General features: G+C 33.7%; 2 protein-coding genes across 7 annotated transcripts; both read right to left on the minus strand.

Moving 5' to 3' along the window:
* Nucleotides 1-2,600: 2,600 nt before the first annotated feature.
* On the minus strand, nucleotides 2,601-6,032 carry LOC110425222 (cytochrome C oxidase subunit). Of its 6 annotated transcripts, none has more exons than XM_021440064.1 (7): nucleotides 5,532-6,032; nucleotides 4,775-5,079; nucleotides 4,274-4,426; nucleotides 4,031-4,123; nucleotides 3,616-3,674; nucleotides 3,322-3,415; nucleotides 2,601-2,969 (listed from the first exon to the last, which is right to left on the minus strand). In XM_021440064.1, the coding sequence occupies exons 1-7, from the start codon at nucleotides 5,953-5,955 to the stop codon at nucleotides 2,748-2,750; spliced, it is 1,350 nt and encodes a 449-aa protein (XP_021295739.1). In that variant the 5' UTR covers nucleotides 5,956-6,032; the 3' UTR covers nucleotides 2,601-2,747. The 6 variants fall into 6 exon arrangements, 4 of the variants coding, with proteins under 4 accessions (XP_021295739.1, XP_021295737.1, XP_021295738.1 ...); XM_021440062.1 differs by having other exon boundaries at nucleotides 4,775-5,130; XM_021440063.2 differs by having other exon boundaries at nucleotides 2,602-2,969; nucleotides 4,775-5,115.
* Nucleotides 6,033-12,906: 6,874 nt separating this feature from the next.
* On the minus strand, nucleotides 12,907-15,063 carry LOC110425218 ((+)-borneol dehydrogenase 2-like). The gene is given in 3 exon segments (XM_021440058.2): nucleotides 12,907-13,723; nucleotides 13,725-14,027; nucleotides 14,595-15,063. Coding segments are annotated over 3 exon segments (849 nt in total). The 5' UTR covers nucleotides 14,648-15,063; the 3' UTR covers nucleotides 12,907-13,230.
* Between the last annotated feature and the right edge of the window lie 180 nt (nucleotides 15,064-15,243).

A 15,243-nucleotide genomic window follows, 5' to 3' on the forward strand; every position in this document is an offset into this window, starting at 1 on the left:
ATTGTTGAATATCTTGGTCTTACCCGAACAAGCGTTTTTGCTTATGAACGAATAAGTGTGTGTTTCTATCGACATTTTCTGCAATCTGATTCTCCATTTTTCATTTCGATATATTATGGTAATGATCATAATTTTGCTCCTGTCAAAAGAGAAAAGAAAGGAGAGGTCGTCCTTTTCTCCCATGGGGGGAAGCCATGGTGGGCACCATCAGGACCAAATAATACTCTTGAGTCACAACAATTTTCCATTATGGAGAGAGAAAATCCAGGATTGTGGAGCAACATCCCATGCAGGGTTTGAAGTCAGGAATGCAAATGAATCTGTCTGCTTAAGTTGTCATGACTCAACTTGAGTAACACAGAACAAGACAGATCCCCCCCATTCCTCCGGTCTGCTACACAACACACATTTTGTGCTGCCCAAGTCTCCCCCCTGGAAGAATCCCATGTTTTCTTGTTTCCTAAATCATTTTTTTCCTCTCTCCGTTTCAATTTCAATGCTCAATACCCAAAATTATCAGATAAGAAATATGTCTCATAATTTTACATTAAATTAAAGCATAGAATGAACAATTTAAAATTTTCTTGCTAGATGTATATATAGTTGCAATCCTATATATATATGTAGCTTGGACTTACTCTGGTTACTTGATCTACCGTTGATTTGTAAATGTATCTGATCAGACCTACAGCTTAATCTTTTAAGCAAGAAATATCTGAAGTTAAATTATGAACCCATAATTAGAAAATAATGGCTGGTTAGCTGTTCTAAACCATACTATAATATATGGTCCTAATTAAGATGGCACCTAATTAGTGATCAATCATCTGTGATGATCAAGATCCTAATCATTGACAGATGGATTGTATAATCAGGATGATCATATAGAGATTAGTGTCATGAAAGCATCTTTATTATAAAGTAAAAGGAGATGTATCCAAAACAAAAACAATATAAAGTCAAGGGAGAGGATGAAGAGCTTTCAGTGGCACAAAATCCATAGTGGGCAGGAAACTTTTTTTACCCAAAATAATACTCTTACCAAGCATACCTAACTAAGCATGGGTGTTTTCTTTGGAGGAAATTGTAACTTGCAAGCACCATCAAGTTACCAAAAAAATAAACAAAGAAGAAAAGAGTTTCCCCTTGTATAATTGGATCAAGTTCCAGATATATATATATATATATCAGTTTACTCCGCATGATCAGATGGAATAGGAGTTTTTGGTTTGTGCTGAGACTTCCACTAAAGAAAAGATTGAGGGTTACACCAACCTGGACAATCTCAGACCCCTAATATGGCCAAAACCCATGATGACAAGGGATTAACTGACCAATAAGATTAAAGAAAAATTAGAGCCATACATCCAAGTTGCTTTACCTGAAAGAAAAGAAGGGCGGTGAGTAGCTTTCAGAAATACAGTGTGCCATCTTTAATTTGCTACAGTAGTCTCACATTGAGGCTATTCTAAAGGTTATTGGGTATCTGCCTTTTGTTTCATGCATAAGAAATCCAGGATGACCAAAGACGCTTTTTCAATGTGAACAGTAATACGTGATAAGCATGGGAAACTTTTGAGAAATTTAATCAGCATTGTAGAGTAAGGACCCGGAAAAGATCACAGGTTGCTTTCTGGGATACCAATACACCAGAGAAGTAAACCAAAATGGGAATGGTTGACTACTTTATTGAATTATAATTAAGGTTAGTGGTTTATTTCTATAAGAATTTCTGGAAAAGAAATCATAGAACTTGAATTTTTTGTCTGTCAGAAATGTTTGATCTCAAGGGATGGTGATATAATTTTGATATTCGACTTATGAAAGGTATACTAATTCCTTCCTTGAGTCACCGACAGTGCAAAAGGAGCTTTAAATTAAGCTTTAAAAATGTCAGCAAGATTGCTTTATTTTAAAATATCCAAAAGGACAAATGTAGCCAAGACTATGACCCCAAAACCACATTCACAGCACACACAAAAAAAAAAAAAAAACCCTAAAAATTGAAAAAGAAATCAGGAGATCAACTGCTTTTGTTCTCTATTGCATCCCAAATCCCCAAAAATCTTAATTCCTACTTCTGTGAGTTACTATTATTCATAGTTTAATGCAGGCAGAACCTAAAAGTAATTAAACCATTTTCTATATTGTTTTTATATTATATATAGTGTTGAATCAATCAATCTACTCAATTTACTCAGAAATTTTGAAATAGAAAGGTTAACAACTCATGTTGTTGAAGACATTAAAGTCATTGAAGATCAGAGCCATTTTCCACTTGTCAAAATACCGGCTGAAGCATCAGAAATCCTGAGGGAAGTGCACACGACCATTGCTTTTCTTTATAACTTGCTATTTGTCCTAGAGAAGTATGTCCTCTTACTGGTTTCAAACCTTTTTCTTTTTAGGTTGAAATGGTGAGGAGTACTCTAGGAGGGGGAAAAGGTAGAGAAAGATATAAAGCAGATCATATAAAGACTTCGATCTGGTAATCACACCTTAATATGACAATCTTGGTTCCCCTTCCCAAACTTGGGCCTAAGCCTAAGCCGCAAAAGAGCACCCTTGTCTATGCACATAACCTCTAATCCTTTATAAATCAACCATTAAGCATTATGTGCTGCTGTTATCAGAACGATCTCAGTTTATACATCATATAGAAGAAAAATCTATATATTCACGAAATCTTTGAATACAGTTTTGAAAGATATGATGAGACATGTACAGTGTGAGTTCTACCTTGCATACTAATTTGCATACCCTTTCTGTACAGCAATGAATAATACAGCAATAATGGGAGAAAGAAGGAAAATCACATATGGGAGGGCTTGGTTCAGTGCACCTTCTGTGACTTCGGCCCCTTCCAGAGAGTTGTAGGCTTTATCTTCAATAAATGCCTCAAAATAATTCTGGTAGCCTGTGTTCTTTAGTGAGGGGTTGGAGCCTGTGACCTTCATCATTTCCATGGCCTATCATACATGAAAATTGTTGTTATTTGTAAAGATGTACAAATACGAAGCAGACAAGAATATGAGATAAAGTTTTTCTGATTACACATCAAGCTTACTCTGCCTAAAGATGACCTGCAGCACTTGACTTCATCACCAGAGATCCCGATATAGTGTTTCTACCTCATTTTGTTCCCAGACCTCAATTATTTAGATGATATCTAGTATACTCTAATTTCAACTTGCGATGAAGAATCACATATTCAGTTTATCTTTCATATTTTGGTTATGTAGCGAACAACTTGAAGTTCTTTCGCATAATGTACATCCAGCATAGGAATGTGGAGCAACCGATAAGTTCACTATCAATTACCTTGAAACTGAACGTAAACTGCCTTGCTTTCTTGTTTACATTGGCATTTGGATGAGACTGGAGCTTCTCATACATAATCCGGGCCTCATTTGGTCTGTGAACAATTGCAACCAGCTATGATCCATCTTGTAAGCAAATAAGATGTAATATGGTAACTCTTCACATATGGTCAAGAGCAGAAGAATGACAATTGCTATAAAAGATTCCAACAGTATTTCAGATGACATTTTAGATCCATTTATTGTTATAAAAAACCATTAGTGTTCCAACTGATTAAAATATTTGATAATGTACCTACTAAGTGAATCTTGACAGATAGACCACTGCAAAGCAGCTAATCCATGAAGTTCACTCTGCACAATCAGTAAAAAGGAAATAACTACATGGAAAAGAACACCATATTACAGTCAACTACTTTGCTGTAATGAATTGAGATTGTGTTGGCATAAGCTTGATCTTCGACAACAGAAAAGCTTGATTTGGATCTAATTACAGTAAACAATAGTGACTTATGTTGTCTATCAAATCCTTGTTCATCATCGATCAAAAGAGGCAGAACAGAAAATCAGATTTCGTCTAGAAAAGGTTGTGAGCAACTCTAAGAAAAACTTTCCAACATTTTTCAATTTTCATTCAAAATTTAGGAAGATGCCCTATTGCATGCATGCAAGTCAAATTACTCAAGCTGCGGTTCATTCAGAAGAATTACCTGATAAGGCATCTTCTCCATTACTCTTTCATAATAGGATAAAGCTTCCTTAAGCTTCCCAGAATCCATTAATGAGTCACCATGCTTCAATGCCTGTAGTTACAAACACCGATTCAGGAGAAGGGTGGCTTGATTCAGAAATTGTGAATGAAAATTTAGAATAATTGTTCTCAATTTCCTTCGATGCATTTTCTTTTACTTTCAACAGACCATTAACAGTAGCAAGAATTTTAATTTAAGTACCTTCTCACACTCAGATCTTAGCTTCGGGTCAACATTCAATCCAATTTTCATCTTGTAAGAAGCAAGCAACTGCCTTGTGCGCTCATTTTTAGCAGCTTTATCTTCTTCTGTTTCAAGCCCTTCCCCAGGTCGAATAGTCCTTCCACCACCAAACTAACAGAAACCATGTCAGGTATATCTTTAGAGCAGTTTGAATTTTGAGAAGTTTAAGAGAACATGATAGAGGCATCTTGTAATTCTACAATCATGAGAACTGAAGCTTATTGCAATTCTGAACACTTTCATTAGTTCTTTTTCCATTTACATTATTACTTGAAAAATAAAAATGCACTCCCCAGCTGCTAAGCAGCTACGGTCAGGTCTCAAACCAGTTGTTATCCAACCAAATGAACGGTTTTCCTTTAGCCACACATGAGACTATTGAAAGGCACAAGATCTGCAATATCAACAAAGACACATTATTGGCTCTTCTATACAACCCGTAATATGACAATATCATACCGTCTTGGAGATGTTGCCAGGCCTAGGGAAAACTCCCCATGTTGAGACCTTCGGCTTATAAATTTCCGAGCTATCTTCTATGGTTTGCTTTTCCTCTGATGTTGTTGCCTCCCCAAACTTGCTGGTGTCCCCAACAATAATCTCCACATCAGGCAAATCACCTTCTGGAAAAGTATCTGAAACTCGAACCAGTCCAGCTGGTAGTCCTCTGCCCTTTTTCTTATCAGCAAACTCAAGCCCTACGAAGTCAATGCTTGAGATTGACAATTTTTCCTCCTTCTGAACCTTCTTCTCCACAGTCTTGCCTAGATGTGACGTACCGCTACTCTCAGTGTTCTTGACTAAAAAATCAATGCCTACCAATTAGCAACTTATAACAAGACCATTTAGATTTCAGAAGATGTTCATTGGAATTTAAAATCGAAAAGCATTCCAAAATTGTTGGATTTCAGCCATCAGCTTGAAAGACTCAGAAACAACAGATAAGGCATGCAATCACATTCTGAAAACAATTTTGGCTCCCCTCCCCAGGCTATTTCTTAGACACAAATGGTACTGTGACTATATAGTGCAAATCCTCATTCTCTACCTCTCCTAATTCTACTCAGGGAGGAAAAAAAATATAGAATTCATGTTCTCACCTTTTCTTTCTTAAATTCTTAGTTTTCTTGGCAACCAGAGAACAACTGTCAACAAAATCGAGGAAAATAAAAAACTATATACTCTCTCATTAAACACAAGAATTTCAGAACATTACCTGAAGCAATTCTGCTCTCACTGGCATTGTCCACACCACCAAGAACCACTGTATTCTCCTTGTACTCTCTTGCTTTTCCCATTGCAACCTTAACTGAAGCAGGAATTTCCTTACTTCCGCCAGTCTTTTTCCTATCTCTGCCAGAATCCCCTCCTGGGTTCTGTTCAGTTTTTGAATCTGGGTTCACTTTCATTTTCTTATACGCTTTAGCCCTCTCAAAAGCAAGCTTAACAGGGTCCACAGGACCCTTTGTTGATTCAGGAATTGTTTCTTCCAAGTTTGGTGAAATGGGCTGTGAAGCTTCATCATTGGATCGGGTTTGAGAGAAGGATAGTTTGAAAGGAGAGTTCTTCTGAGGGTTAAAGGAAGAGAAGAGAGCAGTAGTGTTGAAAGTAGAAAGCCATGAATGTTGAAGAACAGCCATGACTTTTTAAGTGTGCAGAATCAGTTAGTTTGCTTTGTGGTCGTTGAGGAGTGAGCGAGCTTTTTGTTTTGGTTGGTAGTTTGTGTCAGCGGATAATATATATAGATATATACTTTTGACTAACTCTTAAACCGAGGTAACTTCCTGTAGTATAAGGATATTTTATTATTTTAATATTAATATTTGTTTGAAAAAATAACAAATATATATAATTAAAAAATTAATTAAAAATCTATTCACTGTTATAAAAAAAAATTAGAGCCATATGCAATAATATATAGACAACATTTATTAAAATTTAAACTCTAAAGAGATAGAATTACGTACAAGACACTATTAATTAAAATTTAAACTCTAAAAAGTAAAAGTTTTTTATAATATTAACTCGTAAGCTTATAAATTAAATTTAAAGAGTTTAGGTTTTAAACCAAGAGAAGTGCTAGGTTTATGTTTTTTGAGAGGTTGTAGGATACTCTCTCTTTTGTAAGTTTTTTTTATAGTTTCTTTGCATTTATATATCTTTGAGCTGCATCTTGAATTTAATTGATGGATTAATGTGCATGTATGTTGATTATTGGCTTATGCATGTATGCCGATTATTGGTTGATAAGTTTATTTTTTCAAGATTAAATGAGCTTATTGATCTTTATTTATATCCTTTTACAAGTCATGACCATGAAGAAGAATCAAAAGGTAATAATGCATGGACTTAAAAAGTTTATGCATATATATGGAAAGATCTCGGATAAAATTTTTATTCACGTTGTATGGATAGGTTTGATATTAGGTATAATAGAACTTATTCTTTGGTATGTCAACTGTTCAAATTAGAACGCTATTAATCCAAGGTTTGAGAGATGGTGTGAGGATCGGGTAACTGAAATTCGTTGACCTCTTTCATATTTCCAATTTATTGAGAGCAAGTTATATCAGCTAGCATATAGGATCTTTCATTCTCCTTCTTCGCATGTTTTTGCCTAAAAAATCAATGCCCACCAATTAGCCACTTATAACAAGACCATTTAGATTTCAAAAGATGTTCATTGGAATTTAAAATGACAAAGCATTCCAAAATTGTTGGATTTCGCAGCAATTAGTTTGAAAGGCTAAGAAACAACAGATAAAGCATGCAATCACATTCCTAAAACAATTATTGTTCCCTTCCCCATGCTATTTCTTTGACACAAATAGTGTTGTGATTATATAGTGCAAATCCTCATTCTCTTTTGAAATCTACCTTATCCTAATTTTAATCAAAGAGGAAAAGAATATAGAATAGATGTGCTTATCTTTTCTTTTTAAATTTTTAGTTTTCTTGGTAATCACAGAACAATTGTCAACAAAATCGAAGAAAATAAAAAATCGTATACTCTCTTATTAAACACAAGTATTATAGAACATTACCTGAAACAATTCTACTCTCACTCGCATTGTCCACACCACCAAGAAATCCTATATTCTCGTACTCTCTTACTTTTCCCATTACAACCTTAACTGAAGTTGGAATTTCTTTCCTCTCGGGTTCTGTTCAGTTTTTGAATCTAGGTTCACTTTCATTTTCTTATACGCTTTAGCCCTCTCATAAGCAAGCTTAATAGGGTCCACAAGACCTTTTGCAGATTTAAGAGTTGTTTTTTCTAAGTTCAGTGAAATGGGGTTTGAGAGAAGGATAGTTTGAAAGGTGAGTTCTTCTCAGAAGAAGAGAAGAGAGCAATAGTGTTGAGAGTAAAAAGCCATGAATGTTGAAGAGCAGCCATGGTTTTTTAGTGTGCAGAATTAGTTAATTTACTTTATGGTCATTGAAGAGTGAATGAGCTTTTTGTTCTTTGTGCTGTCTACCTTTCAGTTAGATAAGGATAGTTTGTGTCTGCTTTTAACTAACTTTTAAAAAAAGGTAACTTCCATGTAAAAGTAGTTTAAGAAATGCTTAATTGTCTCTTTCCCTTTCTATGAACAAGAATCTCAGTCCAACAATACATTGTTTCGTCTAGATTGTGAAATCGGTTTTTATTAACAGTTTCAACAATAGTGAAGAAGAGACACAATCTTATATTAAAAATATAAAATAAAATAAAGTTATTTTAATAAAGAGGATAATAAATTTATAATAATTAGACTTAAGTAGGAATAGGTCATTGATAAGCTTTATGAATTGTCTTGAAATTAATTATATTAATATTTAATTAATTACTATGACTGGACACTTGGTAGTTTGGCACTTGGAAAACCAACAAACATAACACTATCACAATTGCCTAAATTTAATTTATTATAATGGCCTTAACACTTGGACACTTGGCATTTGGACACTTGGGAAAACCAGCAAACCTAACATTATCACAATTGCCTATAAATAAAATCTTCCTCTGCGATAAAAAAATGCAAAATAACAAAAAAACAATCTCTCCCAGTAACATTATTACATGTTTTCAACACATTTCAGTATTTTTTTTGTTTTATGTTCTATCAATCCTGTTTAATCTTTTTTATCTTATTTCCTTAACATTTTTAACATTTCCTTTACATCTGTTGGCCAACTTTAATTCCACAACTTATTCACAAAATCAAACTTGTCAGTCAAAATTTCCATTCGTCCAAGGTTGAAATAGGTGTCATCTTCTAGTAAAATAAATTCTCCCAATAATACTGTAATATTAAAGTATATTCCTTTTAAATATTGAACAGCAAAATCTTCCAATAAAATAAGTTTAAGGATCAATAGAGGACTAAGTAAAATATAAAGACATTCACTTTAGAAAAAAAAAGAGAAGGCCTAATTGCAAGAAATCGCAAAGAAAAGCTTAACTCCAAAACCTTAATAAAGCTTTTACTATCAAATAAACAGGCATATAGAATAAAAGTCTCCCAATTTCATTTAAGAGGATCCTACCTAGGCCGCTTCTATCTTTGTTGTTTTAGTGTTGTTACTTTTGACAGTTTCTATGGAGAAATCTAAATGGAGGTTAGAACCAAGAAGTTACGCTTTCCATGGAGAAATCTGAATGGAGATCAGAACCAAGAAGTTACGCTTTCCATGGAGAAATCTGAATGGAGATCAGAACCAAAAAAGTTGAAAAACCACTAAACGTGTCTAAAAGGGAATAATGATAATAATAAAAAATGGTGGAAGAAGAAGGGTGGTGGAATCAGATGCCATAAAATCTGAATGGAGATCAGAATGTAGGAAGGTTGAGAAACCAATAAAAGTGTCTGGAAGGGAAGAATGATAACTAAAAAGGGTGTTGGAAGAACAAGGGAGATTAGATGCAACATCTTCGGAGGTGGCTTCCTCCGTTCATGTTCCCAGACCCAGTTTCACCATTAGCATCATCTTTGGGTTGTTATGATGGTTAGAGGAAAAGAAGAAAGCAATAGTATTGAGAGTAGAAATCCATGAATGGTGAAGAGCGGCCATGGTTTTTAAGTGTGTAGAATCAGTTAGTTTGCTTTATGGTCATTAAGGAATGAGTGAGTGAGGATCAGGCAGTCGTAATTCATTTCTTCAAGGAGCATATGCCTTTTTCATATTTCCAATTTATTAGGGGCAAGTTATATTAGCTAGCATATTGGATCTTTCATCTTTTTTTCCTTCGATCGTTTTGATATATATATAGTTTTTTTTTTACAAAAGCTTTGGGATTTGCTTGATTTATGTATCAACCAGAAGCATTGACTAAGATTTTTATTAATATAGCAGAAGAATAAAGATAGCAAATAAAGACCTAATATGCATCGGCTTGATAAGGAGTTCAGGAAAAAAGACGAAACTCCAAAGTGCATCATTTTGAGTAGTTCTATTAAATGATGTAATTAATTATTTTTTAAATTCCTGTTAAGTTAGCTAACAGGATGATTAGTTATGCTATTTTGTCTTTGTCTTCATTTTCTTTTGCATTGTACATAATACAACAAACTTTTGTAATTCCTCTCTTAATGGAATGAATATGAAAATTTTCCAAAATATTCTCTACATTGTTATATAATGTCTGACATGGTATTAGAGCAGATGATAGCTAGAAAATGATTTTTTCTAAAAATGATTATCCTTCATCACTAGTAAAGTAATTTTTCATCAACCTTTTAGCTTATTAATAGTTTTTTTTTCAGCTTCTTTTTTGTTCAATTCTCTCCATTAGTTTCATATCAGTATTTGGTATTTTAAATCATGTCTAAATCAACTGATTCAAGGTCATAAAGATCTCAAGCATCATCACAAACCACATCTCAAATTTCACTTATTGGAGATCCTTAATCTCTTTATTTTCTTCATCATATTGACCATCTTGACTTAATTACCATCAACCCCAAGCTTACCACAAGCAATTATGTGGCCTAGAGCAAATTCTTTCTCTTCGCTCTTTCAATCAGAAACAAATTGGGTTTTATAATTGGAACTATTCCAAAACCTCAACCAACAGATCCTTCATATCCTTCTTGGATACATTGCAATAATCTTATTGTAGCCCAGTTACTTGATTCCATCACACCTTCGATAGTATCAACCGTTTTTTATATGAATTCTGCTATGGATATTTGAAATACTTTGAAGTAGAGCTTTACATAGCTAGATGACAGTATGGTTTGCAATATGCAATATACCTTAAGTAATATAACCCAAGGAACATGATTTGTTGACTCTTATTTTATAGAGCTTAAGAGAATTTGGGAAGAGTTAAGAAATTACAAACCCTTACCTTATTGTGTATGTAGGAAATGAAGTCCAGAATGCTTCAAAAGATACTTTGACCAATATCAAAAGCATATGGTATTTCGATTTCTCAATGGATTGAAGGACTCTCTCTTAACTATTAAGTGTCAAATTATACTCATGGACCTTATATTAGCACTTGATAAGGTGTATAGTCTTGTGTTGAAGGAAAAAGCTCAAAGGAATCTATGGTTTCAAACTCAACCTACCTTAGAATCCTCATTAATGTTAACTATCAGTGATGGAAAGAAGAAATTTAAGAAGGACGTAATGTGCTCACATTGTGGGAAGAAAGGTCATCTTAAATAAAAATGCTACAGATGGCTTCCCTAAAGATTTTAAGTTTGCCAAGTCCAAGACAAACTTCAAGAAAGGAAAATCTATGGCAAACAATGTTACTTGTGTGAATGAGGACTAATCTACAGAGACACAGCCAGATCAAGAAGAAGATTCAATTGGAAATGGTGATATGTCCTAAAAATCTGTCATTAAACAACAAGTCAGCAAGCTAATTGAATTTTTAAATGAAAATGGAATGACATGTTCTGATGGTAAGACTTTTTCACAAAATAAACACCAAAATAGACTATCTTTAATCAACTCAGCCTTTGCAAGTATTATTTCAAGCCACCAATGCTTCAACACTTCAAATAACATGCCATTTGATTTTAGATAGATTAATGTGATCATGAACTCTAATGCTACTGATCACATTTGTCCCTCTTTAAACATATTTATCTATTCGAAGTGTTGAAGCATTGATTAGACAAATTAAATCTCTTTAAACAGATTAAATCTCACCCATTTATGTCAATTTTTTAACAATGTCTATTCCACCTTTATATATTTTTTACATTAATTCTCACTATTTTACATCAAGGTTTGTCAACCACTAATTTTCTCTATACTTGGTTTTATACTTACTATTATTTATTCATAGATTAAAGTTTGTAAACCGTTACATACTTGAAACTCAAGAATAAAAACTTAAATGCTTAATTTTTTCAAAATTATATTTATTTGATATAATTGATTTTTTACGTTAAATTTCACACATTTACGTCAGTATTTTGACAATGTCTATTCCACCTTTCATAATTTTTTACATTAATTTTTACTACTTTACATCAAGATTTTTTAACTATTAATTTTTTGTATAATTATTTTTATCACTATTATTATTCATTCATAGATTAAAATTTGTAAGCCATTACAAACTTGAAATTCAAGAATAAAATTTTAAATGTTTAATTTTTTCAAAAATTAAGTTTATTTGACATAATTGACTTTTTACGTTAAATTTCACATATTTATATCAATATTTTGACAATGTCTATTCTGCCTTTATAATTTTTTAGGTTAATTTTTACTGTTTTATGTCAAAGTTTTTCAATTACTAATTTTCTGTATAATTATTTTATCCTTATTATTATTCATTTATAGATTGAAATTTGTAAGTTGTTAAATACTTTACACTTGAGAATAAAAATTTAAATGTTTAATTTCTAAAAAAATTATATTTATTTGAAGTAATTAACTTGTTATGTTAAATTTCATATATTTACGTCAATATTTTGACAAGCTTTATTCTACCTTTATAATTTTTTATGTTAATCCTTATTGCTTTAAGTCAACATTTTTTAACAAGTAATTTTTACTCTAATTATTTTTATCCTTATTATTTTTTATTTACAGATTAAAATTTGTAAACCGTTACATACTTTAAACTCAAGAATAAAATTTAAATATTTAATTTTTTCAAAAATTATGTATTTAACATAATTGACTTTTTACGTTAAATCTCACACATATACATTAATATTTTGACAATACTTATTCTACTTTTATAATTTTTTACATTAATTCTTACTACTTTATCTCAGAATTTTTCAATTACTGATTTGTACTATATAACAATAGCATACTATAGAGAAATGAAAGTAATTTTGATCTTGATACACACATACACAATCATGCAAAATAATATGCATTTAGTAAGAGACACAGCATCATAGTCATAGTAGCAGATATCCATTCGTAGTTTATCTATGTGATAGATTTGCAGAAAATTTTTTATATTCCAACACTGAATTTCCCAGACTGAAAATCCGATGCAAGTTCCAGCACGTTGCCAACTAGTTTTTCATATTCACAGTTGAAAGTATGGTAATCAAGCCGTTTTTTTGTATAAAATTCATCAAATAAAGAACAGATTTTGCAAGCTTGTACAGTGATAATAAGAATAATAGTTCAATCTTCCATCTCTTTTATTTTCATTGAATTTTATAGATTGAGGTACTTGCCAAGTCACTAACTTAACTTAGCCTACTACAGAAATGGGAAAAGGATACAAAAGAAATACAATCTCCCTCTGCTGCAGAAATGGAAAAATGATAATAAAGAAATACAATAAGGATAAGAAAGAAGTACAATCTCCAAGTGTATTGCAGAAATGGAAGAAGGATAAGAAAGAAATACAATCTCCAGGAAATTTAAATGAAAAAGCGAAGGCCTAGACAAGCTAAACAAGTGAAACTGCAGAATTCATATTTGAATTTCAGCATTGATCATCGAAAGACACGCATTGAGTGGTTTACACATGTAAAGCCACCATCTACCATCAGATTGTCTCCACTTACGTACCCAGCTTCATCACTAGCTAAGAAGAGAACAGCGTTCGCCACATGATCAGCAGTCAAGTCCACCCCATTCAAGTTAGCAGGTCTGGCAACAAAAGCACGAAAACCGGCTAGGGCATCTTCAGTTCTTTCGTCCTCAGGCAAGTGAGCTAAAGCCAAGCCCGTTGGAACTGCATACGGTGAAACGCAATTCACACGTATCCCATATTTTCCTAGCTCAGCTGCAACATTCCTGTTAAGGCCTAAAACAGCATGTTTGGACCCTGTATATGCATGTGGTCCTAGACCCCCAATGACACTAGAAACACTACAGACACAAACGATGGAACCCTTTTGATGAGGGATCATAATCCTAGCAGCATGCTTCATTCCCAGGAAAACACCCTTCACATTCACATCCATCACGTTCTGGAAATCTGATATCATAGTTACGGATATCAGGATATGGTGGACCTGATACTCCGGCATTGTTGACCATGATATCGAGCGTACCAAACTTTTGGACTGCAAAGTCAACTGCAGAGCGAACTTCTTCTTCTATTGTCACATCACAATGGAAAAACCAAACATTTGGGGCATCACCAAGGGATTCACAGACTTTCTGGCCAAGATTGTCTTGCACATCGACTATACAGACTTTGGCACCATGCTTGTGAAATAGTCGCACAATGCTCTCACCAATGCCAGATGCTCCACCAGTGACCAATGCCACTTTCCCTACTAATCTGTCAAAGGGAAGGAAAACATATGCTTAACTAATTACCCAAGCATGTACGTATGCAAGCATAAAACGGATGCAGAATGTATTAATGCAAATGGAGTCACCGTTTTATGCTTGAACTCCACTCGATTCAGCAATTAGTCAAAACAGCTACCAATTCAACAAGAAATCTCAACAAACTGATATATACTTCGAAATTAAAGCGAACAAAATCACAACAGGCCAGATCAGATAATCAGATATGTGTGGACATCATAAAACAGTTTACCACCTGATTTATTGTCTTTCATATGAGCCCAGCCATAGTTGAATACCAAAAGCCATGGTTGCATGAATGAGTTGCCACCACAGAATTCATTACCTAATCATCCTCAAACTTACCCAAAGACCCACAAAAACAAACACCAATCCAAGAGAGACAAGAGGAGAAAACAATTCATAGCAGGAAAACCAAATCACACAATCAGTGAGGCATGCATGTTAAAAGGAATAAAAAAAAAAGATCAACAAGAACTGAATCTGTAAACGAAGTACAAAAAAAACAAAAAAAAAAAGACAGTAAAAGGTTTACCTCTGGCTGGGCAGTGATGAATCACTGGAGTGAAGGGTGCTACTAGTAGCCATGGCAGGAGCTTCACTGCTTGATGCTTTCTCCCTCACCTTATCTCCCAAGACTTCTAATATACTATTGAAGCACTGCCTCTCTTCCTCTCTACTTTCCTATGTTTGCTTTTGAAATTTTGGAACAAATGTTTGAGAATGATTTCCGTAGCAGAAAATAATGGATTTGTGTTACTCAGGCTTAACTAGCTAACAAACAGAATGTGGAAAACGAAAACTGAAGTACCATTTTTATTAGTAATTGATAAGAATGGCCCACTGAGAGAATGAGAGAGAGAGCCCCAACCAACTGGTTTACTTGTGTTAGTGAAGGGGAAAATGACAGGGCGGCCACGGTGGTCGACATGTTGCCAAACTCCCCAGGAAAACGTTATCAACAACTTTCTTTCTTTTTTGGTATTTCACTCACTGCCATGTGTGCCAAAGCTTGGTATCATAATTGGGTGGAATCTGCAACGTACCGAAAGTTAAACAACCTTTCCAGCCAATCGAGTAAATGGCAATTATTACTTTAAGGAAGATGGAAACATAGCTTTTGCAAATACATGGTAGCACTGTCCTTACTTTAATGGTGAAGTTCCTTAAAAAAATTGTACACT

This window comes from Theobroma umbraticum, unplaced genomic scaffold (genome assembly GCF_002168275.2).
Source record: "Theobroma umbraticum cultivar Fairchild unplaced genomic scaffold, ASM216827v3 scaffold_81.0, whole genome shotgun sequence".
In the NCBI taxonomy this organism is placed as follows: domain Eukaryota; kingdom Viridiplantae; phylum Streptophyta; class Magnoliopsida; order Malvales; family Malvaceae; genus Theobroma; species Theobroma umbraticum.